Raw genomic sequence first — 27,372 nt, forward strand, 5'->3', positions numbered from 1 at the left:
CAAAGGCACACAGTCACACACACACAAACACAGTCACACACACAGACACAGTCACACACACAGTCACAAAGACACACATTCATTCTCTCTCCCTCACACACACACACACACTGTGTCTCCTTCCCTGCCTGGTTTCCCTCTGGAAGTCTTGATGTTTTCCTTACTTACTATCCACCCCCTCTATTAGAATGCAGGCCCCATGCCAGCCGGGAATTTCGTGTGTTTTCTTGACCCTGTGGACCCAGCACCCAGCATGTCATCTGGCACACAGTAGGGCCTCAGTGCGTAGCTGCTGAGTGACTGGATAAAACGGAAATGGAACCAACAAAAATTGGAAGGAAGAAAGATAACACAAGAATTTCCCATTCTTTCATTATCAGGAGTCAGTAAACACTACCTACAGTAAATGAACTGATAAAGCGAGGTCCAGGTATATTATTTAAAATGACAGTAACAGCCCCTAGATGGTCACAGGGGAGATCAGAGCAGTCTGTAGTAGTGGATACGTGACCCCTGAGACAAGTCTGTTCCCTCTCTAACCTCAGCCTGCGGTGTCCGGCGTTGTCTGGGAGGATGCGCTGTCGTCCTTCTGGAGAGACGGCAGGAGTGAGTCTTCTCCCCCACAGTCTCCTCCGCAGTCCCAGGACGGGGAGGAAGGTGGGTCACCTCACAGCCGGGTCCCCCCAAGCCCACCCGTCTGGGGACACCCCCAGCTGGCCTCTCCCAGAGACGTCTCCCGACTGCTCACACCCCTTTGATGGAGAGCGCTTTGTTCTAGAGCTTTGGGGTTTCCTTGGATCCGTTTTTCTAAAGGGCAACATAAGAAAAAAGAAACCAGATCAAGGCCTCAAGTCTCCACGGATCTGGGTTTTATGGGCAGCATTGCAACAACCCTCAGGAGGGCCGCGGCCTGCAGCTGGCCCGCCTGGACTTGCTCTGGGCCGGTCGCTCTCCGTGGAAATCCCCTCCCACGCTCACCCTTTAATCGCTTTCCAGCCCAGTGACTTTCCTGATTCACCCAGGCTCCCTCGTCTGGAGAGCGCCCACTGCCCCTCTCCCGTCTGGGCTTGACGCCTCTGATCCCCGCTCGGGTCGGCGGAGGCTGCCCTCGGGCGTCAGGCCACGGCCTGCTGGGTCGCCTCTCCCACGTAGCTGTGGTGTCTGGGTGCCCCTGCCGGAGGAGCCCGGGGCAGCTCTCCCTTGGGGCCTCGGGTCCAGGCGACCCCATCAGAAGCCTGGCTGCTGCCCAGGGACCAGAGGCCGCAGCCAGCCTGCCGGCACCGCTGGGCAGACTCGGGCACGTCGCCTGCTTCTAGCTGTGTTTTTAATTGCCTTTTCACAATGCTAATGGATCTGAGGTGTGAGCAACACTTGAATGCACGGCTGCTGTAGAAAATTCAAGACAGAGACTTCCTTGTCCAGTGGTTAGGGCTTCACCTTCCTGTGTGGAGGGTGTGGTTGGATGATCCCTGGTTGGGGAACTGAGATCCCACATGACTTGTGGCTAAAAAACCAAACCCAAAACAAAAGCAATATTGTAACAAATTCAATTAAGACTTAAAAAATGGTCCACAACAACCAACAAAAAAAAAGTTTAAGACAAGAAAGTATCTTCTTCCCTAACCCTAACACTAACCCTCCAGTCCCCCAACCCCGGAAACAAGAGCCCTCAGCTCGGTCTTGGCTCACACACATTTGCACCCAGAAGAGGGAGGGGCAGGGGTCATGGACAGGGGACCATGTGCGGGGTCTGCCCAGGGACTGAAAGTCCCTGTCCCGCCCTGGCACTTTCTGCACTGGCAGGTAGCTCTTCTGTCTCCTCCTAAAAGGCAGCCGGTTCATGGACTTGAAATGGGTGGGGGTGATGGAGGGGAAGGGAGCCAGGTCCTAGGAGCTCCTCCTGCGTGAGAGGACTGTTTTCCCTGCTTGCCCTTGGTTTCCAAGATCGTGTAGTGAGGATTATGAACTTTCACCTTCATCACTTGATAAGTGAGATGTTCCTACAGGTGCCTTTGTCAAGATCAGTCAGAGATGGCTGTAGCTGTCCAGCCTGGGACTGGGGTCCAGGAGAAGTGAGGAGGTGGAGGAGCTGGGGGAGGGAGGAAGCTCCTGGCATGTCCGTGGAGAGGAGCATTGGTGTGGGCCCTGGGTGTGAGCTGAGTTCTGCCAGGGAACAGGGTGAGCAGGGGGGCTGGGAGGAGTAACCCCGAGTGGGAGTGGCCCAGGAGCCCTCCAGAGGGTCGGGACGAGGTCACAGAGTGGAAGGGCCAGGGGCTCAGCTGGGGCAGAAAATGCCCACTAAGCACTTTATTCACCATTACCAGCCTCCGGAATCTCCATGGCCTCTGGGAGAAGGCTCCCCAGGCCCATAAATGCAGAACATCAGAGCTGGCAGGTGCCCCGACTGCCCAGGATGGCCTGGAAGCCACAGCCTCAGCACCTCCCTCCCCTGGGAGCCCACAGGAGGCGCTGGGTCTCAGGCCCCACCCAACAGCCGAGCTGGAGTCTCAGCTTCACAAGATCCCCAGGAGGTTCTCAGGCCTGAGAAGCACTTCTTTGGACTTAATCGAGGTCACATCTCCATTCACATGGGAGAGGCTGACGCCCAGGGGGAGGAGGCGGGCCCAGGGTCACACAGCTGGTTCCAGCCTTGGTTCCACCACTGGCAGTGCCTTTGAATATGTCACTTACACATTCACTACTTCTGTAGGATAAAGGGGTCACATAACCACTGCTTACTGCTGATGGGAGGGTCAGGTCAGACAGCACCCAGACCTGTGCCAAGTATGCAGGGTAAGAGTGCGGGCACTGCTCCGCCCCGCACCACCAGCCCATGGCAGCGAAGGAAGAGTGTCAGGTGGGTGGTGCAGGAGGCGGGCCTAGACCCAGCTCCTGCCTTTCTGTCCTGCTCTGCTGTCTACCTTGAACCAGATCCCAAGCCGCTGTTTGGTTCTTGGCTTCAGTTGGGTCATTTGTAAATGGCAGTAATGACCCGCCCCAGAGGGGTGAATGCATTTAAGGCCTTCACAGAGGCCGTGGCACAAAGTGCACAGGACGCGGAATGAAACCCACGAAGTGTCCAAAATCGGGAACGGGGAGCTGGCCTTGGCAGGGTTGTCTTCTCCAAGGGGGTAGCATCTGCTTTGCCCTTGACTCAGGAATCAGGGAGGACCCAGGAGACAAAGCCTTTCTCTGCAGACAGGAAAAGGGGGACTGGGAGGGGGTGTACTGGGAGGGCCCTGTGTGTCCTGCTTGGTCTCAGCCCCCCTTGGCTTTGATACGCCTCAATCCTGACAAGAAAGGGAATAAAGTGATGGGTGGAGAGATTCATCATGAACCTGGCGGGGGGGTCAGTTTTAGGGGGCCTGGCCTCACTCACAGCAGGCGGGCCTCCTCCACCTGCCCCACGCTGCCCTGAGGGGCTTCCAGGCCAGCAACCGGTCTCTGGGAACAGCCTCTGCCTTAACCCAGCTTCATTCCCTGGAGGTGCATCCGGCATCCTCCCCACTGAGGCTGCTTTGGGTGACAGGTGGTCCCAAGCTTGCAGCTGGTGTTGGAGGCTGGCCGATGGCCTTCTGCTGCGGCTCCAGCAGAGGGCAGCCTGTCCCCAGCTTTGGGGCCCAGACGCCCCACCCAGCTGTTCCTGTGGGCCCTTCCAGAGCCCTGTACTGGTGATCTGTTTGCGGAACTATCCATCCCCACCCCACCCCCATACCCAATGTGCAAACCCTTCTGGGAAGACATCCAGTCGACCGCATCCCGGGCTGCATAGAGTGGAAGTGCCAGGATGAGGGCACCTCGCCTGGGGCCTCACCTCACACTCCCTGAACTCTGCAGCACTGACTGGTCTTAAACCAGTCCTGTATGTTTAGACTCTTTCCCAGAGTCGGGGTGGGGGTCCCGTCAAGGCCTCCCCTAGGTCTGGTCCTATGGATGTGATGCACAAATTTGCTGTTAAAGCAGCTGCTTCTTGTTTTGTAAATCCACAGTGTGGGCAGAGGAGCCCAGCCCCCAACATGAGACAGGCAGCCCTCAGACGAGCTCATGCAGAAGTTCACGTGTTCGTGTACTTGGTCGAGGAGACGTTACAAGGCTAATCCCCAAGGAGATGGTTAGGGCTTGAGGGAGGGGCCCTGGTGAGTGGGATTAGTGCCCTCCTGAGAAGCCAGAGCCCCCGCCCCCTTGTGAGGTGACCGTGTCTGTGAACCAGCAGGCGGGCTCTCCCCTGACACTGAATCTGCCGGCACCTTGGCCCTGGACTCCCAGCCTCCAGCACTGGGAGGAGTAAAGTCCTGTTGTTAAGAAGCCCCATCGAGCCCCACCTCTGGACCATGGCATTATGTTATAACAGCCCGAACAGACCAAGGCAGACACTGGTGCCAACGAGTGGGGTGCTGCCGTAACAAACACCTAAAACTGTGAGAGCGGCTTTGGAACTGGGTAATGGGTAGAGGCTGGAGAGGTCTGGGAAAGTCTGCTAGGAAAAGACCTACATCATCGTGAACAGACCTTGAAAGGGGATTCCAGTGAGGGCCCAGAAAGGAGAGAGCATTGGAGAAAGAGCCTAAGTCATCTCAGGGCAAGAGGAGGAAGTAATTCCAAGCAGAATGTTGTAGAAATACTGATGACAAACGCCATTCTGATGACAGAAGTGAGAGGCGTAGTATTGGAAAGGGGACCCTGTTATAAAGTGGCGAAGAACGTGGCTCAGGCATGTTCAGACTCTGGTATTTTGTGGAAGGCGGACCTCAGATCAAGGGTATTTAGCTGAGCTCTCTGGGGAAAGTGTGGATAGAGCGACCTGGCTCCTCTCCATTACTGACAAGGAAACACAGAAGTGCCGGAGGGCGGCCTCATGAGCGCACAGGAAGCTGACCTTGAACATCAGCCTGCCCTGCTGCAGAAACAGCATTCAGGGTGCGGCCAGGTGACCTCCGGAGAGATGAGGACAGGTCGGCCCTTAGGGAAGCCGAGTGCAGTTCCCTAGGACACTCGGGGTATGGCCCAGACGGTGACCCAGAGACCAGAACTGCCTCCCATCACAAGAGCGTGGAGCCGCCTCCACCTGGGGTCAGCCGAGGGGCCCCTCCACGGGGCCTGGCGGCAGGCAGGGGTGGGGGGATCCCGCTGTGCCCTAGGGCAAAGGCAGAGGGTTGGTCTCTGGCTTTGTGGTCCAGAGGCGTCGGCCCCGCTCCGTTTCAGACTCTTGTCCCTGTTTCTCCCTTCCTAGTTCTCCCTCGGAAGAGGGATGAGTGCCCGGCCTCTGCACCCCTCAGCCCCGGCCAGCACTACGGCCCTGGACGAGAGTCTAGACTCTGGGGCTAGAGGGAAGGAACTCTGCGCGTGAGAGGTGCTGACCTTGGGGGCTGAATGCTGCCCCCCCCCACTCACACAGTCACACGCTGGAATCTGGGGGAGTGGCCTCTGGGAGGCGGAGCCCCCAGGAGGGTGCTGCTGCCCCTGGAAAGCCCCCATCCCTCCCCCACTCCACTGCCCCTTCCAGCAAGCTCACAGCTCTCATGCCCAGATGGGGCAGTAGGATCAGGCTGGCTGGACCCCATGCCTGGGTTCAGTTAGAATGGACACTGGGGAGGAAGCAGACACTTTCCCTCCCCAGGCCTCCTGCCAACCTGGCTGCTCCCATCAAGTCCCCCCCAGAGGAGGACACCAGCTCCTACCCCCAGAGCAGGACACCGGTCCCCCCATCCCCAGAGCAGGACACCAGCACCCCCACCCTGAGGGCAGGACAGGTGCCGGGCTCCTTTCTGACAGCTTTATTGACGGGGTGCAGGTCAGTTTGAGCACAGCCCGCGCTGCAGCCCTGGGTCCAGGCAGCGCCACGTGGCATCACCCTCCGTCTCTGGGGTCAGCGGGCCTGGCCCGCCCCGTCCTCCTGCTGCTCTGGACCTGGGGCCTGGAAGGGATGGGTGGTGTGGCCAGAGGGGGAGGGTCCCAGGAAAAGGGTGGGGCCCAGGTGGGCTGGGGCGGGTATCCAGGTGAAGGCAAGCTGCATGCGCCTCCCTCCCTCAGGGTCAAGCCGGTCATGCTGAGGACGATTCCGGGGCTGGGCTGCGCTGGAGGCGCAGCACCCCCACGCCCATCCCCCACAGCCTCGGGACCCAGGCTGGGCAGAGACGCCCTCAGGTTTGGGCGGCCATAAGTTCAGGGGTGTTTCATCAGGGCCCTGCCACACGGGAGCTCGAGCCCGGGGAGGCCAGACCACGTCCTGTACTGGGGCCCTAGGGCCTGGCTTGCGCCCCCCCCGCCCCCGCCCCGAGCTGGGGGGCACCGTGGCCCACAGCCTCGAAGGCAATAGGCCAGGGCAAGTAGCCCCTCCATTCGGGCCTGTCTGCACGTCCCCCGTGACTCCTGGGTGGGGACGCCCTGGGCCTGCTCTGAGGGAACTAGGAGGCCACCCATGAGGAGCACGGCCCGCCCCCGCAGGGCCCCCGACGATGGATACTCAGCCTCTAAGGGCGGGAGTCTGTGGGGAGGGGAGGGCAGGGGAGGGGAGAGGTGGGGGGACACCCAGAGCCAGAGGCCCAGCTGGTGACACGGCTGGCCAGGCGGGGTGGGGGGGCGCCTGGGAGGGGGGCCTCCAGCAGACGCCCAAACCAAAGGGAGCCAGACGCCCTGGGTTAGTCCTTAGCTGAGGGAGGGAGGGAGCCTGGCAATCTCGAGGTCGCTGGGGGTGATGAGAAGCATGGCGTGGGCAGCGGGGCGTGGGTGCGGGGGGCTCACTCAGAGTGAACCAGAGCCCCAGCCCCCTGCCCAAAGCCGAAGCCCTTGGGCCCGAAGTTCTTTGCGTAGCATCCTGCAGAGAGAAGAGAGGGGTGAGGACCCCCACTCCTGCCCCAGCACCTGCCGGAGCCTCTGGGGCAGTGAGGCACACAGCAGAGCCCCCACAGCATCAACGCCGATAGTGAGGAGCATCCTGGCTATGCCCCTGCCTCTGAAATCCTAGGAGAAGAGCCATCTGCGGTCAGAGGGTCAGATCCCCGTTGCCCAGGCCCCGCCCCACCCGGCCCCGCCCTCCGGCTACTGACCGTTCCCACCACCCCCACCGGGGCTCCTTCTGAGCTGCACACAGAGGCCTCAGAAGACACTCGGGAATGGACTCCAAGGCTGGAACTGGCCGTCACGTACGGGCCTGACTGCCCAGCCCTCCAGGAAGGGAGGGCATCGAGGGGAGGCCGCTCACCTTTGCAGTAAATCTCGCCATCCTTGTCGGCCAGGGTGGTGGACTCGAGGCCTTTGCCGCACTTGGCACATCGGAAGCAGGACTTATGCCAGGACTGGGGAGGGAAGGAAAGAATTAACTCTGCTGCCCCAGCCCATCCCCTTGGAGGTGTGATGAAGACACCTGTGGGGTCTGCCCAGCCTCCCCCACCTCCCGGAGGAGGTGCTGGGGGCCAGTGCCACAGCTGCCCCACGAAGGGCAGGCGGGGCCCCCCAGCTCTGTCCCAACTCCTGACCGGGACCCCTGGTGTGGGTGTGGGCTCGGACCCATCCTGGCCGTGGTTCCAGGCCAGTGGCCCCCTCACTTCTCACAGGGGACGTGACATGCACGCTGGGGCCTGGCCGCAGGGCCGGCTTTTGTGGTCAGCAGGCCCCTGGAGTTCTCGAGGGCCCTCACTGCAGCGGGAGGCTGCAGCCGGGCAGGGGCCAGGTACAGAGGCGGTGCCTGGCACCCTGGAAGGAGAAAGGGTCCACGGAGCTCCGGGAGAAGGCCAGGGGCCACAGAAGCTCCGCTGCTCCAATGAGGTGCTCGGAAGCCACACAGCCAACAGCCCCTCAGGGGAAGCCGGCCCGGGTCTGCACCCCGTGGGGGCCAGCCAGACCCCAGGTCAGCTGCCAGCTCCCAGCTGACAGCTCTGCACAACCGGGAAAGCCAGAGGCCAGTGGTGGCAGACGGGATGAAATGAAACACAGCCTTTTAAGGCCAAGGGGGCTCCCTTGCACAGCTGCCCTTTCTGAGCTGGAGATGGGAAGGAAATGGCAGGCCCTGGGCTTCCTGGCAGCCAGGCCCACGCGTGTTGGCTCCTGCCCAGGGCTCTAGGGGCCTCGGTGTCCGTGCTGAGGGCACCCCTGCCTCAGCTCGTCCTCGGGGAAGCCCAGGCTGCCCCCCAGTCTCCAGGCAGATGGAGGACTGACCACCGCCACTGTCCCTGCAGACACAGTCGGGCCCCGCTGGTGGGGTCAGCACCTAAAGTCTTCCTGCTTCTCAGCCCTCCCCGGGGCACGGACGCTGGTCTCCTGCCACCTCTGCTCGAAAGGGAACCCCTCCTCCGGAAGGGAGCGAGGGGCCCTCACTCTAAGACCCCGAGGGGGAATTGAAATGCTGATGCCTAGGTATTTTTTGGTGATTCCCTATTCTCATAGTGAGACACAGCAGAAGAAACACCAACTTAATCACATCTCCTGTTTTCATATCATTTAGTGAACAGCAAGGATCTTCACTTCAACCTCACAAGAACCCACAAAAGCAATGACGGTGATGGTAGCTGACTGGTGTCGCCACAGCCTGGGCACTGCACTGCACTGGGCTCCCCGCACCGGCTCCGTTCAGCTTTAAAGCCAGCTTGCCTGGCGGGCCTGCTGCGTGTGCTGCTTCAGATGCGGGGCTGAGGCTCAGGAGGGGATCCATTAGCCTAGGCTTCACAACAAGCAAATGGAGGTCATCCTGCTGGGTTTACAAACCTCTCCCAATGGACAGAGGTGGAAACAAGCTTCAAGGCGTAACATGGCCCCAAGAGGAGGCACCAGCAGTGGCGGCCAGCTCCTAGGAGTGGGCAAACCTGGGCTTTCACCTGTAACACAGGTGCAACTCCCTCCCCAGCGGGCCTGAGGGCTAGTCGGGGACCAAGCTTGGTCTAGACCCGTCCTGTGTGTTGTCCCCTGTCCACGTGCCCAGCTGCTGCTCAAGGCTGAGAAGCCCCAGAGGCCAAGACTCGGGTCCAGAGAGGCTGCAGACAGGCTCCAGGCCCCGCGGCGTCACCCTGGCCACATCTGCGTGAATGCCCAGCACCATCTCCGGGGCCCTCCTGAAGAAGCCTCTCCTGCGGCCCTCTGACAGCTCATCTGAGGGCCACCTGTCCCTGCAGCCTCTCCGAGGGAGGGTCCCATTGCACTTTGGTGACTGGGGGTGGGGTCTACTACTGGAATATTGCAATGGGGGCAGGCAAGACAGCCAGACCAAGTTTGCCTCCTAGGAGGCTCTGACGGGCCTGAACCTTGGATAACTCTGCCCTGGGGGCACATGAGTGGGTTTCTGTGGATTTGGGCTGGTTCTTAACATTTCTGTATCACAAATCCTTTTGAAAATGTGATGAATGCTATGGATCTTCTTCCCAGACAGAGATGTGACCCCCACACAACGATGCACATTCTTTTCAGGGCTGGTGTGCGTGTACCCTTAGAGCTCAGCAGACCCTGACTCTGGAGACATGGATCGATCAGAAGCTCCCTAGGAAGCGTGTTTGCTGTTGTTCAGTCAGTCAGGTACTTCTGCCCCTTTGTGACCCCCTGGGCTGCAGCATGCCAGGCTTCCCTGTCCTTCAGTATCTTCCAGAGTTGGCTCAAACTCATGATGCCATCCAACCATCTCATCCTCTGTTGTCCCCTTCTCCTCCCGCCTTCAATCTTCCCCAGCATCAGGGTCTCTTCCAGTGAGTCGGCTCTTCACATCAGGTGGCCAAAGTATTGGAGCTTCAGCTTCAGCATCAGTCCTTCCAAAGTATATTCAGAACTGATTTCCTTTAGGATGGACTGATTGGATCTCCTTGCAGTCCAAGGGACTCTCAAGAGTCTTCTCCAGCACGATTTGAAAACATCAGTTCTTCGGCACTCAGCCTCCTCTGTGCACCAATGATGAGGCTGCTATGATGGGGGATTCAGCTCCCTGGAGACTGGGAGGCACAGGGGACAGGCAGCCTCACAGACAAAGGGACCCCTTTCGTGGTGGGCTCTGAAATGAAGGGGAAGCTACATCAAGGGCGCAGGCTTCCCTGAGCAGTGGGAGCACACTTCAAAGCCCCGGAATGCACGGTTCAGGAACATGTGTGCCACCCCTCCCTACCCCCAGCATGCCCGGCCTTACCTTCCCAGCGCCAATCACCTTCTCGGCTGCATAGACGGCCTGGCTGCACCGCGGGCAGCGCTCGGAGCCCCCGACCTTCTGGGCGAACTTGGACGTGTTGGGGTTGGTGGTGGGCCTGTGGCCGGGGGCCCTGCTCAGGGAAAAGCATGCGGTGAAGGGACGTGCAGGGAGCGACAAGGTGGAGGGGACAGGCCTGGAGGGCGCCAGCCGCAGGCACCCAGCCCAGCCCGCCGCACGGCTGTAGCTGCCAGGGCTGCAGAGTTGGCTCTGCTGATGGGGGACGCACCCAGGGCCCAAGGGTCACTTTCGCCAATGGGGGACCCACGAAGGGCCCGAGGGTCACCTCCGCCCATGGGTGACCCACCAGGGGCCTGTAGTATTCCTTCCCCGAGACGTCAGACTCCCCTCAGCCCCAGTTATAATGCCGGAGTCACTGACAGCTTGTCTGCTAAGAACTGGCCCCCTCTGCCCCCTGTTCCTTCAGCGCGTCTATTACTAGAGTCTTCCCAGGAGAAATCAGCTGACAGGTCGCTCCCACGGGGTGACAGCCTTGGTGTGGAAAGTCACTGTCACCTGCGACCATCCCCCAGGGCCAAGGGGCCGGCGGGCTGACAGCCAACACCCAGCTCACAGCATGTCAGAGATCAGGGGGTGCTGGGGGCCTAGTGACGCCCGTTTCCAGGAAGGGAACCAACACCCGGCAAGCCAGGCTGCGAGGTGGTCCGGCTCAGACCCTCAGTGGCTGTGGGGCACCTTCAAGTCACTGATACTGGCTGGGTTTTCTCATCTGTGGACAGAGGAGAGGGGCCCAGCAGTTCTCGGGGCTCCTCCCAGTGCATGGAAATGCGGCCACGGCTCCGCACGGAGAGGGGCCTGGCTGCTCCGGCCCCTCTGCGCTGCTGCTCTGACGGGGCCTGACGCACAGGAGGACCTCTGCTCTGGGCGGGGGTACTCACTCCTCATGTCTGATGCCGAGCGACTCCCCCTTGTCCATGCTCAGGGTGCCCGCGCCCTGCCCGTAGCCGTAGCCCTTGGGCCCATACTTCTTGCCGTAGCAGGACTTGCAGTAGATCTCCTCGCCGTGCACGGCCACAGTGGTGCTGTCCAGGTTCTTCTTGCAGACCACTGCAGGGGGGGGGCGGGCAGTGGGTCACGGCCAGCCCCCACTGCCGAAGCTCCCTGGGATGCTGCACACGCAACGTCCTGACCTCCCAGGAGCCAGGGGCCTGGCAATGGGGTTGGGGTGGCCAGGGAACTGGGAGGGGAGGAGGGCCTACGGATGCTGGCCCAGTGCCTCTCCTGGAGCTGGGTGGGCTTCCTCGCCCCCCCGCACCCTGAGAGCTTCCCAAGTTCATGGGGCCCCCAGGGGGTGTGCCGGGCCTCACTGCCCTCGACAGACACCGTGGGTCCCTACACAAGAGGAGAAGCAAGAAGGGCAAGGTCGTCCTGCTTCCTGCTATTCAATTCAGAAGGGACGCTCATGGGTGCGGGGGCAGGGCAGAGACGCTCCCGGGGGAAGGTCAACACCCAGCGTGAACGGCTTGGAAATGAGATACAGGCTGTGCTCATCACGACAACAGGATCTGAAGTTTCTAGTCGGAAATCACTTGGCCGCAGGTCAGATGCTGGGAGAATTCCTTGACTCGGGGCAAAGGGGGATTGGAATGGGGTACACTGGAAGGCCTGCAGAACTCCCGCAGCCTCCTGTGGGCCTCAGAGCGGCCCCGTGACCCAGAGTGAGACAGTGTGGAGCCCAGGGTCGCACGGAGCCCAGGCTAGCCCACGTCCAGGGAGCGTCCTGGCCAGGCTACACGCCTTCCCAGCCCCGTGTCCCCACCAGCACATGACAACGGTGCCCCCGAAAGATGGCTGAGAACTGAATGAGGCCTCGCTGGGGAAGTGCTCAGCGCAGTGCTCTGTGCACAGCAGGTCACCGTGAGCGCTGGCTGCCCCAACAGTGTGAGAGAGTCAGCACCCTGAGGGCCAGGCCCCAGAAGACCATCAGCGTCCAGCCCCGAGTGCTTCTCTCCAGAGACTCAAGTCCCATTGATGTAGGTTTGGGCCTAGGATAACAGTCGGGTTCCACGAAGGCCCTAAGATGGGGGAGGCAGTGTGCCCACCGGGACCACATTCTCAAACACGTCCTTCTGAAGAGGGACCCTGGGAGCAGCCAGCCTCTCCTCCTCTCGAGGAGCACTCAGCTTACCTCCATGCCCCTTGCCAGTTCCTTTGCCTTGAGATAGATTCCTCCCCCCACCCCCACCTCCACCGTGTGGCTCTCGGGATCTTGGTTCCCTGGGCAGGGGCTGAACGTGGCCCTTGGCAGTGAAAGCATCAAGTCCTAACCACTGGATCTGTAGGGAATTCCCAGCCTTTCCCTCGCCTTTAAAGGCCAGCTCTCTGCCCCCACCCCCACCCCTGGGCCAGGTTGGAGACTTCAGACTAAATAAGGACCCTCTGGTCCTGCTTGTGAGATCCCCATGTTCTTCCAGCACGCGGGCAACCAAATATGGGCCACCCCGCCGCCTCCCCAGGGCTTGGCTCCGGCCTGGAGGAAGCAGGCACAGCAGGCCCAGGGCTCCAGCATTCCCTTCTAGGGTGGGAAGCCGGGAGTCGGCCTGGAACTGCTTCCCGTAAGACCCAGAGTGACCTGGAAATTCCTAAGACTAGACAGGAGGCTGTGAGTGAGACAGAGCAGCCCGGGGGCTGAGGTCTCCTTGGGCGACCTTCCCTGCAGGGACCTGGGGGTGCAGCTGGCGCCTCCCAATGTCCCCGCAGCCTGGCGCCTACAGGCAAGGGGGTGCCGCTGTGGGTGGGGCTGTGAGCACCCTGGGGCGAGGCCAGACCAGCTCTGCCTTCCCATGGGCTGACCCCAGGACAGGGCTGTCACAGCTCAGGGACGACGCAGCCTCAGGGCCGATGCCCACAGAGCCAAGGCCCCCCACCCAGGCTGGGGACTGTTTGCCACTTCTCGGACACTGGGGTGCACGCTGCAAGCCCAGCCCAGGGTCCATCCCATCCCCCCAGCCCCGCGCCCCTGGCTTCCCTGACTGCCCAGCTGGCGGCCACTCCTCCCCGGCAGCTGCCATTGGTGATCAAAGCCACATGTGAGGTGGAGAGGGGTCCTTGGAGCCAGCAGTCTGGCCCCTCTCCCTGGCCAGCAGCAAGCCCTCTTATGCCCTCTGAGGAAAATCAATGGCCTGAAAATTCCTGAGCGCAATGAGCTGCTGATGACACCACACGGCTGTCGGCCTCCTCTGGGCCGGATGTCAAAGGCTCTGCCCAAGCTCGCTGCCCACCCGCGGCCGGCACAGCTCTCGGTCAGCCTCGGCAGGCGTGGGACGCATGCTGCCTGCTCTGGAGGTGGCTTCTGGCTGGCCCAACCACAGCCGGTGGGAGCCGGTGCTCCTTCAGGGCAGGTGGCCCCGGGGGATCTGTGTCCCGCTCGGGAGAACGGGCTCCGGAAGCAGTGAAGCCACGCTGGGGGGTGCAGGGCCCCGTTCCCAGACCTCCCCAACGGGCTGGGGCCACCCCAAGTCCCAGTCTTCTTGCTGGGGATCCTCTGTGTCGTGTGTGTGTGAGCACGCGCATGTGTGTGGACATATATGTGCAAGTGTGCATGTCTGTGTGCGCATGTGCACGGGTGGGTGGGTGCATGTCTGTGTGTGCACACGTGTGTGTCTGTGTGGATGTGTGCGCGTGTGCATGTGTGTGTGTGCGCGTGTGCATGTGTGTGTGTGTGTCTGTGTCTGTGTGCGTATGTGTGCATGTCAGGGAGCAGCTATCATTGACTGAACATTCACAACTGCTCCAATTGCTCCTTTTGTTTTCTGACCCCTTCCTCTCAGTTCCCGCAGCCCTGCCCCAAGAAGTAGGTGTTGTTTTCTCCCCTGTAATGTTGAGAAAATGCAGAGAGAGAAGGAGGCACCTGGCCCTCAGCATCCAGAGAACAGAAAGGGAATTCACATCTGGACTCTGACCCTCTGGTTCTGAAGGCTCGGGGCTTGGCCGCCACGCTCCTGCCCACCCAGCGCCACTGCCTGGGCTCAGGGGAAACAGGTCACCTCCTCTAAGCCCCTCAACTCTGAGCCCATCAGTCAGGAGCCTGCGGACATCCCCCCGCCTCCAGGGCCCGGTGCTCAGGACACCTGGGCCCCAGCCGCACCCAGCACCCCAGGCGCCCAGGCGCCTGCCCACCAGGCAGTGAACGGGGCCCGTCTCCTCCCAGCCGTCGGGACGACATCAACATCCCCTCACGCGGACTGTCGGGCGGAGGTGGGGGCTGAGGGGAGAGGCCTCCCACCCAGAGATGCCAGGGGAGCCCAGCCCCTCCCCAGACACGGCTGCCCACGAGGCTGCTGCTGGTGAATTTATCTTTGAGGGATAGCTGACATGTCTATGTCCATTGCCCAAGGACGTGAACTCAGGCAAACTTCGGGAGATGGTGAAGGACAGGGGGGCCTGGCGTGCTAGGGGTCCATGGGGTCACGTGGAGTCGGACACGACTGGGCACCTGAACAATAGTTGTTGTTGACACACTGTGTTATGAAGTGTCAGCTGTCCGACACCAAGACTCACCTTTTCTAAAGTCGCTCACCTGTGACTATTTTAAGTGCTGCTGTGCTCCCTGTGCTCTGCAATACATCCTCGTAGCTTTTTTATCTCACATGTAACAGTCTGTACCTTTTAATCCTCTCCCCGTCTTGCTATCCCCCCACTAGTGTATCCTCTGCATCTGTGATTTCTGTGGCCTTTTAACAAAGGGTAATCTGGGTCCAGGGGTTGGTGAAACCCTGGGCTAAAAGTGTCTTGCTCTTAAGTGCCAGGATTGTGGTAGGGAGAGAGGGAAGACAAAGTGAGTGGGAAGTTTTCCCCGCAGGGTCTTTCCGGCTTGGCTCTCAGGCCCTGGTGCGTCCACCCCCTCCAGCTCCTCGGGCCAGCCCCCCACAGCCCCCGCCTCCGCCTTAGAAACAGCTTCTGAGGAACACAGGGGCCCTGAAGCGCCTCCCCGCCCCCGCTGTGCTCCTGCCAAATGTCAGGCTGTTTACAACCGTCCCTCCCAAGGACCGTCCCCCAGGGCCCGACAGGCCGGTCATCCCCATGGCGACAGCCGGCCTGGGCGGGCACTCACAGCACAGGAAGCAGGACTTGTGGAAGCTGCTGCCTTCGCACTGGACCTCTTCAGCAAAGTACACCGTCTTCTGGCACACCCCACACTTCTTGCCTCCTCCCCAGTTCGGCATCCTGCAAGTGGACACAGAGAAGGGAATGAACTTTCCAGGGAGGTGGATACCTGGATGGCCCAGGACAGGGCCTGGGGCAGAGGCCTCCCCAGCAGGCAACCTGGGGGCTTCCCACCCTGGAGCCCACAGGGAACTGCTGCGCAGCCACTGTATTTTCAGCGACCCTCCCCTCTCCACCCGCCAGCCCTCTAGGACATAAACTCCCACAAGACTCAGGCTGTCGTAGAAACAACAATAAAGCCTTTGCTGTGTGCATCCAGGCAGACAAATCTCACAGCAAAAGAAACAGGTAAGCTAGAACTCATAAAACACAAACTATCTGTGTCGGGTCTCAAACAGGCAAAACTCACAGTCAAGGGAATTACACATGTGTGAGAGAGTGATAAAGACAAGGGAGTATCAGAGACGACTGTCTTAGATTTGGCACCTGGAAGACAGAAAAAGGGGTCCGCCAGGGGTCATCACATGGGGCCTCCTGTTGTAATTATTCTTCAAACTACGCAAATCAGTTCAGTTCAGTCGCTCAGTCGTGTCCAACTCTTTGCAACCCCATGAATCGCAGCATGCAAGGCCTCCCTGTCCATCACCAACTCCCGGAGTTCACTCAGACTCAAGTACATCCAGTCAGTGATGCCATCCAGCCATCCCATCCTCTGTCGTCCCCATCTCCTCCTGCCCCCAATCCCTCCCAGCATCAGAGTCTTTTCCAATGAGTCAGCTCTTCACATGAGGTGGCCAAAGTATTGGAGTTTGAGCTTTAGCATCAGTCCTTCCAAAGAACACCCAGGACTGATGTCCTTCAGAATGGACTGGTTGGATCTCCTTGCAGTCCAAGGGACTCTCAAGAGTCTTCTCCAACATCACAGTTCAAAAGCATCAATTCTTCAGTGCTCAGCTTTCTTCACAGTCCAACTCTCACATCCATACATGACCACTGGAAAAACCATAGCCTTGACTAGACAGACCTTTGTTGGCAAAATAATGTCTCTGCTTTTTAATATGCTATCTAAGTTGGTCATAACTTTCCTTCCAAGCAGTAAGCATCTTTTAATTCCATGGCTGCCGTCACCATCTGCAGTGATTTTGGAGCCCAGAAAAATAAAGTCTGACACTGTTTCCACTGTTTCCCCATCTAATTCCCATGAAGTGATGGGACCAGATGCCATGATCTTAGTTTTCTGAATGTTGAGCTTTAAGCCAACTTTTTCACTCTCCTCTTTCACTTTCCTCAAGAGGCTTTTTAGTTCCTCTTCACTTTCTGCCATAAGGGTGGTATCATCTGCATATCTGAGGTTATTGATATTTCTCCTGGCAATCTTGATTCCAGCTTGTGCTTCTTCCAGCCCAGCGTTTCTCATGATGTACTCTGCACTATGCATATAGGTCTATAACAAAAACTATTTATTTATTTGGCTACACCATGTCTTGGTTGCAGTATGCAGGATCAAGTTCCCCAACCAGGCATCGAACCTGGGCCTCTGCATTGGGAGTGAGAAATCTTAGCCACTGGACCACCAGGTAAGACACCAGTTTAGTTCAGTCACTCAGTCCTGTCTGACTTTTTGCGACCCCATGGACTGCAGCATGCCAGGCTTCCCTGTCCATCATCAACTCCTGGAGCTTGCTCAGACTCATGTCCATTGAGTCAGTGATGCCATCCAACCATCACATCCTCTGTTGTCCCCTTCTCCTCCCGCCTTCAATCTTTCCCAGGGTCTTTTCCAATGAGTCAGCTCTTCACATCAGGTGGCCAAAGTATTGGAGTTTCCACTTCAGCATCAGTCCTTCCAATGAATATTCAGGATGGATTTCCTTTAGAATGGACTGGTTGGATCTCTTTGCAGTCCAAGAGGCCCTCAAGAGTCTTCTCCAACATCACAGTTCAAAAGCATCAATTCTTCAGTGCTCAGCTTTCTTTATAGTCCAGCTCTCACATCCATACGTGACTACTAGAAAAACCATAGCTTTGACTAGACGGGCCTTTGTCAGCAAAGTATTGTCTGCTTTTTAATATGCTGTCTAGGTTGGTCATAGCTTTTCTTCCAAGGAGCAAGCATCTTTTAATTCCATGGCTGCAATCACCATCTGCAGTGATTTTGGAGCCCAAGAAAAGAAAGTCTCTCACTGTTTCCATTGTTTCTCCATCTATTTGCCGTGAAGTGATGGGACCGGATACCATGATTTTCATTGTCTGAACGTTGAGTTTTAAGCCAACTTTTTCAGTCTCCCCTTTCACTTTCATCAAGAGGCTCTTTAGTTCTTCTTCACTTTCTACCATAAGGGTGGCGTCATCTGCATATCTGAGGTTATTGGTATTTCTCCTGGCAATCTTGATTCCAGCTTGTGCTTCTTCCAGCCCAGTGTTTCTCATGATGTACTCTGCATATAAGTTAAATAAGCAGGGTGACAATATACAGCCTTGACGTACTCCTTTTCCTATTTGGAACCAGTCTGTTGTTCCATGTCCAGTTCTAACTGTTGCTTCCCGACCTGCATATAGGTTTCTCAAGAGGCAGGTCAGATGGTCTGGTATTCCCATCTCTTTCAGAATTTTCCACAGTTTATTGTGATCCACACAGTCAAAGGCTTTGGTATAGTCAATAAAGCAGAAGTGTTAGGGGAAGCACGCTGACTGAAACCACCCACCCTGGCCAGGCACCATAGTAACCATTTGCATGAGTTGTGTTATGACAGGAGATCCTGATAAGGAATAGGGAACTAATAAGCTGCCACCAACCGGAAGAGTTAGGGAAACGTTGAAAGGAGACACCGCGTGTCCATCCACTTCCCAGAATCCCTCTCGCTAACATCCATCTTGGCTGAGCGATGCGTGCACCACCAGGAAAGACTCTGAATTAGAGTGATTGGCCAAAGACCACCTGGAAACTAATCCCATCACCATAAACCCCAAGACTGCGAGCCACGCGGCAGAGCAGTTCTCCTGGGTTCCCTTACCCTCCTGCTCTCCACCCGGCTGCCCTTTCCCAATAAAATCTCTTGCTTTGTCAGCACATGTGTCTCCTCAGACAATTCATTTCTGAGTGTTAGACAGGAGCCCAGTTTCGGGCCCTGGAAGGGGTCCCCCTTCCTGCAACAGAAGTAGATGTTTTCCTGGAACTCTCTTGCTTTTTCGATGATCCAGCAGATGTTGGCAATTTGATCTCTGGTTCCTCTGCCTTCTCTAAATCCAGCTTGAACATCAGGAAGTTCACGGTTCACATATTGTTGAAGCCTGGCTTGGAGAATTTTGAGCATTACTTTGCTAGCATGTGAGATGAGTGCAATTGTGCGGTAGTTTGAGCATTCTTTGGCATTGCCTTTCTTTGTGATTGGAATGAGAACTGACCTTTTCCAGTCCTGTGGCCACTGCTGAGTTTCCCACATTTGCTGGCATATTGAGTGCAGCACTTTCACAGCATCATCTTTCAGGATTTGAAATAGTTCAACTGGAATTCCATCACCTCCACTAGCTTTGTTCCTAGTGATGCTTCCTAAGGCCCACTTTACTTCCCATTCCAGGATGTCTGGCTCTAGGTGAGTGATCACGCCATTGTGATTATCTGGGTTGTGAATATCTTTTTGTACAGTTCTCCTGTGTATTCTTGCCACCTCTTCTTAATATCTTCTGCTTCTGTTAGGTCCATACCATTTCTGTCCTTTATTGAGACCATCTTTGCATGAAATGTTCCCTTGGTATCTCTAATTTTCTTCAAGAGATCTCTAGTCTTTCCCATTCTATTGTTTTCCTCTATTACTTTGCATTGATCACTAAGAAAGGCTTTCTTACCACGCCTTGCTATTCTTTGGAACTCTGCATTCAAATGGGTGTATCTTTTCTTTTCTCCTTTGCCTTTCGATTCTCTTCTCAGCTATTTGTAAGGGCTCCTCAGTCAGCCAATTTTTTTCTTTTTCTTGGGGATGGTCTTGATCCAAACCTCTGTCCATAGTTCTTCAGGCACTCTATCAGATCTAATCCCTTGAATCTATTTCTCACTTCCACTGTATAATTGTAAGGGATTTGATTTAGGTCATACCTGAATGGTCTAGTGTTTTTTCCTACTTTCTTCCATTTGAGTCTGAATTTGGCAATAAGGAGTTCATGATCTGAGCCACAGTCAGCTCCTGGTCTCGTTTTTGCTGACTGTATAGAGCTTCTCCATAAGCTCTATAAGTCCTCGCATGTAGGTTTTATATGCTCTTTTGTATGTAAGATTTAGCTCACCAAAAATTTTTTTCTTTAGCCACATCACAGGGCTTGCAGGATCTTTCTTCCCTGACCAGGGATCGGACCTATACCCTTGTATTGAACGTGTCAAGTCTTAACCCCCCAGGAATTTCACCCCTCCCCAAAAAAACCTCAATTTTTTTGAAAAAGCAGGAGTCAGACACAGAGGGCAGGACTGAAGCTTTAGAGCTCATTAGGTGGGGAGAGGGGGAAGCATTTGCAAAATCCAGTTTTCCAGTACCACCCCCAGCCCAATGAATCATGACCTCTGAGGATGGGGCACCAGAACAGGAATATTTAACAAGCACCCAGCTGACTCTGAAGGCAGTAGCCTGGGACAAGTTGAGAAGCTTGAGGTTGGTTCTGAGCTGGGGTCCTGAGGCCAGGTGGGTTTAGTCCTTTCCTGACCCTGCCACTCACTGCTGTGTGTTCCTTGGGCAAGGGAGCTAGCCTTTGCAAACCTTCGTTTCTGCATCTTAAAATGGGGACAAAAGCAGAAGCTACATCACAGGTTACTTCTGGGGAATCAGGGAGGCATGGCTTAGTGCCTGACACAGGGTGAGTTCAGAGACCCAGGGCTGCAGGGTCAGAGCCCAGGATCAGGGATGGCGACCCTTCCAGCTCTTTGGACAGAAGTGTACGGAGGAGGGACTCCATGGCAGGACTGGGGTGCTGGGAAACAGTGGGGGGCCAGGGAGGAGTACCCTCCATGGGAACTCGGGTATGGGCACCCGGGGTGGTGCCGGCAGCTGGAGTCTGGGCAGGGGCAGGGGGCATGGTCCCTTCCACCAGGGGCTTCCCATCAGATGCAGTTCAGGGAGGAAGCTTGCCCCCGAAATGTCTCTTTGCTATGTGGATTATTTCAAGCTGAAAACAATCAAGGCCCAAAAAACTCAGGAAGAAACGTCAATCTTCCCTCAAATGCCTAAAAGAATTTTGACAGAGGGCCAGTTCCGCAGTACTGCAGTTTCCAGAGATCTCTGTGAAGAACACAGGCCGGGTGTGGTGGGGAAAGCAGGCAGGGCCAGGAGACCAGTCCACTCTGTGGCCCCTTATCTCTGCCCGGCCCAGCAAACACTGGTTTCCAAACATTTGCTTTCCTTCTCCATGTCAACTGGCTTCTCGCCTCTGAAGTCCCAAACCATTGCCCCAGCTTCCTCTTTTGTCTCTAGCTGAGCATGGTATTTAATGTGAGGGTTTGGGCCCCTTTGGGAGTTACTCGGTTTTTTGGGTAGACATGTTATTAAGCTTTGATTTGCTCCTGTTCATCTGTCTCAGGTCAAGGTAACTCTTTTCAAGTCAGAAGGAGCTAGGAGGGCGCAGGGGGATTTCTTCCCCGACAGGGACACAGGTGTTGGCTCAAGGAGGAGGCCCGGTCCAGGTTCACTGCCACGCCCTCAAGTCTGCGTGTGCCTGGCACACAGGCGTGTGTACAGGAGTGTGCGCCTGGCACACAGGTGTTCACACAGGTGTCTGAGACGTCGCCCCGCTAACGCTCAGAGCTGCAGCCCAAGGCCCGCAGTATGCTCACGGGGGTGTGCGGGCCGAGAGCAGGCTCCTGTGGGTGAGGGGTGCAGGGAGCTGGGATGCTCACTGTCCACGGCCTCTGCTCTGTCTCCCCGTCCCGAGGGTTGGGGTTCCTCTGGCGCCACTGCTCTTGTGGTCACCCCGCCGAGCACTTCCACTGACCTTGACCTCTGCCCTGAGTCCAGGCTCACACACCCAGTTCCAGGGAAGCACCTCGATTTCAACACCAGCCACCTGAACTCATCACCTTTTCTCTCCAACATGCTCTTTTTCCTGACTGTCCATTTTGTTGCTGGAACCATAATCTTCTCTGATCACTAAGGAATCTCATCCTGAACCCCAGAATGGGGAGGAGCTCTGTACCCCACTCCACCCACTCACCCCAAACCCTGACCTCCCCGCCTCTCCAGGCCTCTTCTCACCACTGAGGTTCACTGACCCTCAACAGCCCCCTTCTCCTTGGGAATCAGCCCAATTTTCATCCAGGGCACTGGACCTAAGCTGACTGCCAAGGTTCCCGGCTCGGGGCTCAGCTCCCATAGCGCCAGGGCCGGTCCCTGAGGCCCCACTGTTCCTCCGGCCCCCTGTGGCAGGGCTGCAAAACCATCTCCATGACGGACAGTTAGGTGGTGTAGTGTGGTCACTACAGTCGGCCTAACCTCCAGCCGCCTCCCGACCCTTCCTTGCTGCAGAACCCCATTTGAATCAGGCAGACCCCGCTCCCTCAAGTGACCCCCAGGAGGTGCTCAGGGCAGAGCTGGACCCAAAAGTCACTCAGTGACTCCAGCCCCCTGAGGGGTGGTGCAGGCACAGCCACGAGCAGAGCAGGGAGTCCTGGGGGACGAGCCGGTTCCCAGAGAGACATATGGGTTCCCTCCTGCCTCTTGACGGGTGCCGGGACGTGACCCCTGAACCCCAGCCCTCAGCATTCAGCAGACAGCCTGTCCCAAGCCTGCAGACCCACTGTGTGCCGGGCAGTCTGCAAGCACCATCCACCATTCCTGGCCACCCGGAGGCGGGGACCTGCCCATGGCATGGATGAGGACATGGGGCGGGGGAGGCCTGCAGTCAGGGCTGCGGTGAGGTGGCCACCCAGCCCCGTGCTGGCCCTCTGCGCTTAGTGGACAGGGCTTGGGGACATGGGGACCCAAGGGCTCCCGCCTCGCCTTGTCCTGCCCCTGAGCCCACAGGCTTCGTCCTCCAGCCCTGGGACACCCCTGAGGGGGGAGGTTCCCTGACCACGCGGTGGGGAGCTGTTCCCAGCTGTGGTTTGTTCCCGACACAAAAGCCCTCCTCCCTCGGGAGGCCCACGTCCAGCAGGGCCCGGGAACCCGAGGTGGGAAACTGCTCGGCTGCCTCCCAGCCAGGGACCCCCAAACTGTGGGGAGGTCCCCTTCAGGAACCCAGGGGACAGACAGGGCTCAGCACCCTGGGGCAAAGAGCACTGACCCAGGCCATGGGCGCCCCCCGCCCTCGTGAGGACCCCTCGGGAATCTATGGGTTGAGGGGGCTCAGCTGGGGGCCTGGCCACCTCCTTTCACCAGGGAGGTTCCTGCTCCACCCACTCCCTCCTGCCAGCCTGAGTCCAGCTGACGGAGCCCGAATGCCTTAAAAGGAAACCTACTTCCCAGACCATCTGGAGTTCAACAGGGACGCCTGGCTCCCTCTCAGCTGCCTCCTCAGGCCTGGGGGCAGAGCCCCCCCGCCCCCCGCGCCCACAGGAGGGGAGGAAGCGGGGAGGGGTCCAGGCAGTGCAGAGTTCAGGAAAGGGGATCTGGACCCATTTCTTCCCAGCCGAAAGGTCAGGCTCCCTTCTGCGCTTGTGTGCTCCTCCCTAGGTCAGGCCATCCGCTGACTCCGAGTCTCATTCTGAGGGTCGGGGGGAAATGAGAGCAGCGGCCCAAGGCCTGGCGCGCCGTGGGTCGCGCTCCTGAGGCACCCCCGGGCTGGACGTGCGCTGTCCTTGCCCCAGGCCATGTCTGCTCTGGGTGCCGACCCTGTGGTCACACCAGCCCTGACCCCCCGGGGGGGTTTGGTTTGTCCACTTCACTGTGTCTACAGTTCCCACTGAGCAGTGGGCTTCATCTCCTGTGGGATGGCTGGAAACACCCGGACAGCTATTCCCCTGAAATGTCAAGGCCTTCAGGGCTGCCAGAAGCTAGAAGCCCGGGACTGGATTCTTCCGACCAGCGCCCGGGTTGGCCCGCTGCCCCCAGCCTCGTCCAGCTGCAGCATGAAGACTGGCTCGCGGCTCCTCTGTCCTGGGAGCAGAGACCCGGCCGGGCTCGGGGCTGCGGAGGACAGACGCTCACGTTCCGCCAGCAGTGTGCGAACATCAGGCCGAGGTGATGCCCAGGGCGCTCACAGTTCAAGTCTAAGAAACCGGCTTGTCCGCCAGCGTCTGCGGGAAGGTCTCCCCTCCTCAGATCAGTGACCTGATGGCATTCCCTGCCGTGTCTTTGTCCCCAGTGGAAAATCCCAAACTTCTCTGTTCCAAAGCCTCCTGCTCCCCAGGGACAGAGGGCAACTCCTGGGCCCAGAGGGCAGGTCCCCTCCAAACAATCTGGCCAGGAAGGGCTCGCCGGGCCGGGTGGTGGGCTGGGCGAGGCCTGGCCAGGCTGGGTGGTACCTGGCCAGGTGCACACGGGAGCTGTCATCCTTTCCAACCTGCTGCTCAAGCCTTTCCCCGCCCCCACACCGGAGGGCAGCCAAGGAAAGAGGGGTGCCTGGAGAAACAGAGTCCGGGAAATGGTCCTGCCCTGAAAGATGTGGTCAGTCACTGCTGGGGCGCAAGGACCGACATGGGGTGCAGGCCTGGCCTCAGCGTCACACAGTTTCTGGAACTCTGCAGGCAACTCAGCCCGCCAGCACTCCTGTGCGGACCCCACAGTGCTCCAACCCCGTGTCACCCTGCTCCCTGTCTCTCCACTCTAAGTTCTCTCTTCAAGCCCAGGCCCTGAGGCCCTTGTGGGGCGGTGACTGCGCCCATCATGCTTTTACCAGCCGGGCACTCCCCACAGGGTTCAGAATCTGAAGGTCAACAAAGGTAGAAACAGCGGGCTAGGATTTAAGCATTTTTAAACTGTTACAGGAAGCCTGATATTATAACAAGGTCCCATAGATTAACCAACAGATAAAGTGATGTCAATTTAGTAACAGTTGGTTACCCATGCTGAAAAGGTCTGAATTATTTTCCTGGATTAAATTTTTAAAAGCAAAAACAAAGCACATGAGCCCTTAGCCTGTGTAAAACAGGCTGCTTGCAGCTGACAAGTCAGGCAGCCCCCGCGGGCCCTGCAGAAAGGCAGCACCGCAGAGGGGGGTCTGCTCGTCTCGCGTAGGAGTCAGACGCTGTCTCCGGCCCTAGGAAGCCGCAGAAAAGCTAACTGCCTCCGTATTTACACTCTTTACCATACATGGAATCACTCGGTGATGACGTCAGACGAATTCCTGGGGAGCTGCGTAGTGCAAGCCCAGCGTCACCGCAGAAATTCCTGACCACTGGGTCTGTGGGCGCCTCCCCCCTCCCTGCCCCCAGCAAATCCCTGACCACTGGGTCTGCAGGCACCCACCCCTGCCCGCCCCAACCCAGCTCTGCCCCTGGCTTCTCCTCTGGAAGGCTCTTTTCCAGGCTGCTTCTCTTTCTTGCCAACCTGACACTGAAATCCAAACACGCATCAGACTTGGTGAGAGCGCATCCCCGGGACCCAGGCCCCAACTTCCGGGAGGCCCTCCCCTCTCCCCACACCGTAGAGGACCCAGTGGTGGCAAGTTCTAACCCGACTCCTTCCACACTCACACTAGCAGAGCCGTGTCCTCCCTTAAGCAGTGTGTAAGCTGCTGTAAAGCTCTTTGTAAAGCACGTCTGTCTCAGGAGTGGCGGATCTGTCCCTGGAGAGCTGATCAGAGACAGGAAAGGCAGAGTGACCGGGAGGCTGGGTACAGGCCTGGAAGGTGTCTGCCTGGGTCTCAATAGCAGCCTTGACCCTGAGTGAGTCACTGGTCACCTCTGAGCCCCCGCTTCCGCCCCACCTCACAGGCTGCCCCAGGCGAGTCGGTGAAAGACACAGGCCAGTCCCGGGCTGGGGAGCACAGACGTCAGCCAGCTGTTCTCTCGGGAAAGGCCAGCTCTCCTGCCCAGGGTCGTGACTCTTTCCTTATTTGCTGACACGTCCGAGGGTGGCAAGTGGCGACCTTTATTCTCCTCGGTGCCTCAATATATCCAATGCACGACTCCCCCGTCCTCTCCAACCCAACCTCACAAGAAGCCGGCTTACAGAAACTTCAGCTCCAGCAGCCTCTCAAAGAAGCCTCCCCAGTCTGCCTTCTACCAGGAGGCCCACGGTTAATGAAAACCTGACCTGGGCCTCCGTGCCACACAGGCGCGCCGGGCCAGCACGGGTTTGCAAGGGTCACGCGTGCCCAGCAGGGCAGCTCAGCTATGAGCCCACGTCTACCTGTTCACTCACCAAATGTCTACTGCCTGCCAACCAGGTGCCAACACTACACTCCCGGCCAGGAAGGCCCTGCCAGGACCACAAGGCAGAGAGGTCTGCTGTGAGAGAAGGGACACCTGGGCCAGGAGGGCAGGCGCTGGGTGGCCCAGGGGTGGGAGTGTGGCCTGCAGACCTGTGCCAACGGTTTCTTCCCAGCGACCCCCAGACCCCTTAAAGGGCCAGCGCTGCCCCTCCCCCTCCAAGCACACCCTCTCCGGAGTAAACCTCCTTCCTTGTCCTTGTCCGCCTCCTCCGCCCTGGATTTCCTCCCTGCAGGACCGGGTCCTTCCCTGGGAGACGGCCAGCAGTGCAGGCTTGGATCCAGCCACAAGGACAGTCTCTCTGGAAAAAGGTGGCCGGGGTCCCGAGCCTGAGCCCACCTTGACCCTCAGGGGCTGACAGTAAGTGGCGGCAGGGAACACGACCCCCAGGGAGTGCCCGGATCCCAGGGGCTCTCTGAGATGACAGGGGGCGGCCAGCTCCTCTCGCCTCTCCAGCTTCTGGGAGGCAGGAAGGCTGGGGGCGAAGACAACCGGCCCCGCCCTCCCAGGACCGCGGCCAGAGAAGCAGAGCCCCGCGTCCAGGCCGGCAGAGTATCCGGGTCAGTCTGCCTCGGCATCACCTCTACAAGTTGAGGCCCCGCTTCCACCAGAGCCCCGCGGGCCTCCAGGAGCTACTGCGACAGGACCCCCAGGCCAAGTCCCCCCAGCTGGGAGGGGCTGCACACCCGTCCACGACCAGGAGCAGGGGCGGGGCCCAGGCCTTCAGGAAGGGGCGGAACCCACTCCCGCTACCGTCTAGCCCGGGGTCTCGATCAGATCACAAACGGCGGGAAGGGACGAGCGTTTGCAGCATACTCGGCAGCTGTGAGCGCCGAGGACGCGCCTGCCTGCACGCTGCTTGTTGGGTAACGGGTTGCAACTTGCTTCAAGTATGCTCACAGCGCCCCTTACTGCCCCCGGCCTTCGGGACTAAGGCTGCAAACACTGGCTTCCTCCAGGCTTCGGTGGCGGTCCCCGCGCCGCGCCAAGTCCCGGGGCGTCAGGGGTGAAGGCGGCGGGGCGACCTTCATCTAGCCCTTCGCAAAAGGGGAAACTCGCACCCGCGCTCCGGGCACAGCTGTGCCAGGCGGGCCCCGCCCGCTGCACGTTCCCCCGGGCAGGAGGGGTGGCACGGATGCCCTCATCCCCCGCCGCACAAGGAGCGTCAGTAAGCGCAGAATCGCCCATTGTCCCACCGCGGGACCCGCCGGGGGAGGGACCCGAAAGGGGCCCTGCGCTAACTGGAAAGAGAACCGCGGCCACTTCACCCCTCTCCTCCGCCCGCGCCCACCCTGCGCCCCTTTTTCTTGCGACCCTCCCTGTAGCATCCCTGGAGGCGGCGGCGGGGCTGGAAGGCCAGGGGCGCCCTGAGCTCGCGGGCAGGCGCTCCGGCGGGTATGGGACTGGGTGCTCGGCGGCGCGCGGGCCGGGCGTCCGAGCCCGGGGTGCACTCACCTGGCAGCGGCCGAGCGTGGCAGGCGGCGGGCAGGCGAGAGGGCGGGCTCTGGAAACGAGGCTGGGCGCGCCGGCCCGCGCGCAGTTTTGTTCCGCTGGGGGAGGGCGTGTCCGGGCCGCGCCAACCCACAGGCTTTGCACACCGCACCAGGCCGGCGCCGATGTCACCGCCCCGGGCTGATGTCACGGCGCAGGGCCGCCCCCAGGTCCGGGCCGCGCCGGCTGAGCTCCGGGGACCCTCTGTGCGCCCCGCCGCAGGGGAAGCAGCGGCTCACTATGCCCGGAA

The 27,372-nt window shown here is 58.8% G+C and overlaps 1 protein-coding gene across 9 annotated transcripts; it reads right to left on the minus strand.

The window, feature by feature from the left end:
• Window positions 1–347: 347 nt before the first annotated feature.
• CSRP1 (cysteine and glycine rich protein 1) lies at window positions 348–27,149 on the minus strand. Of its 9 annotated transcripts, none has more exons than XM_086342967.1 (7): window positions 25,816–26,347; window positions 24,894–24,993; window positions 15,231–15,343; window positions 11,056–11,224; window positions 10,100–10,229; window positions 7,202–7,295; window positions 5,760–6,814 (listed from the first exon to the last, which is right to left on the minus strand). In XM_086342967.1, exons 3-7 carry the CDS (start codon window positions 15,340–15,342, stop codon window positions 6,738–6,740), a joined length of 582 nt encoding a protein of 193 aa, XP_086199093.1. In that variant the 5' UTR covers window position 15,343; window positions 24,894–24,993; window positions 25,816–26,347; the 3' UTR covers window positions 5,760–6,737. The 9 variants fall into 9 exon arrangements, with proteins under 9 accessions (XP_086199087.1, XP_086199095.1, XP_086199089.1 ...); XM_086342966.1 differs by having other exon boundaries at window positions 25,971–26,085; XM_086342961.1 differs by lacking the exons at window positions 5,760–6,814; window positions 24,894–24,993; window positions 25,816–26,347 and adding exons at window positions 348–807; window positions 27,087–27,149.
• Between the last annotated feature and the right edge of the window lie 223 nt (window positions 27,150–27,372).

This window comes from Bos grunniens, chromosome 16 (genome assembly GCF_055505025.1).
Source record: "Bos grunniens cultivar Pamir isolate PY7600 chromosome 16, Bosgru_T2T1.0, whole genome shotgun sequence".
Lineage (NCBI taxonomy): Eukaryota > Metazoa > Chordata > Mammalia > Artiodactyla > Bovidae > Bos > Bos grunniens.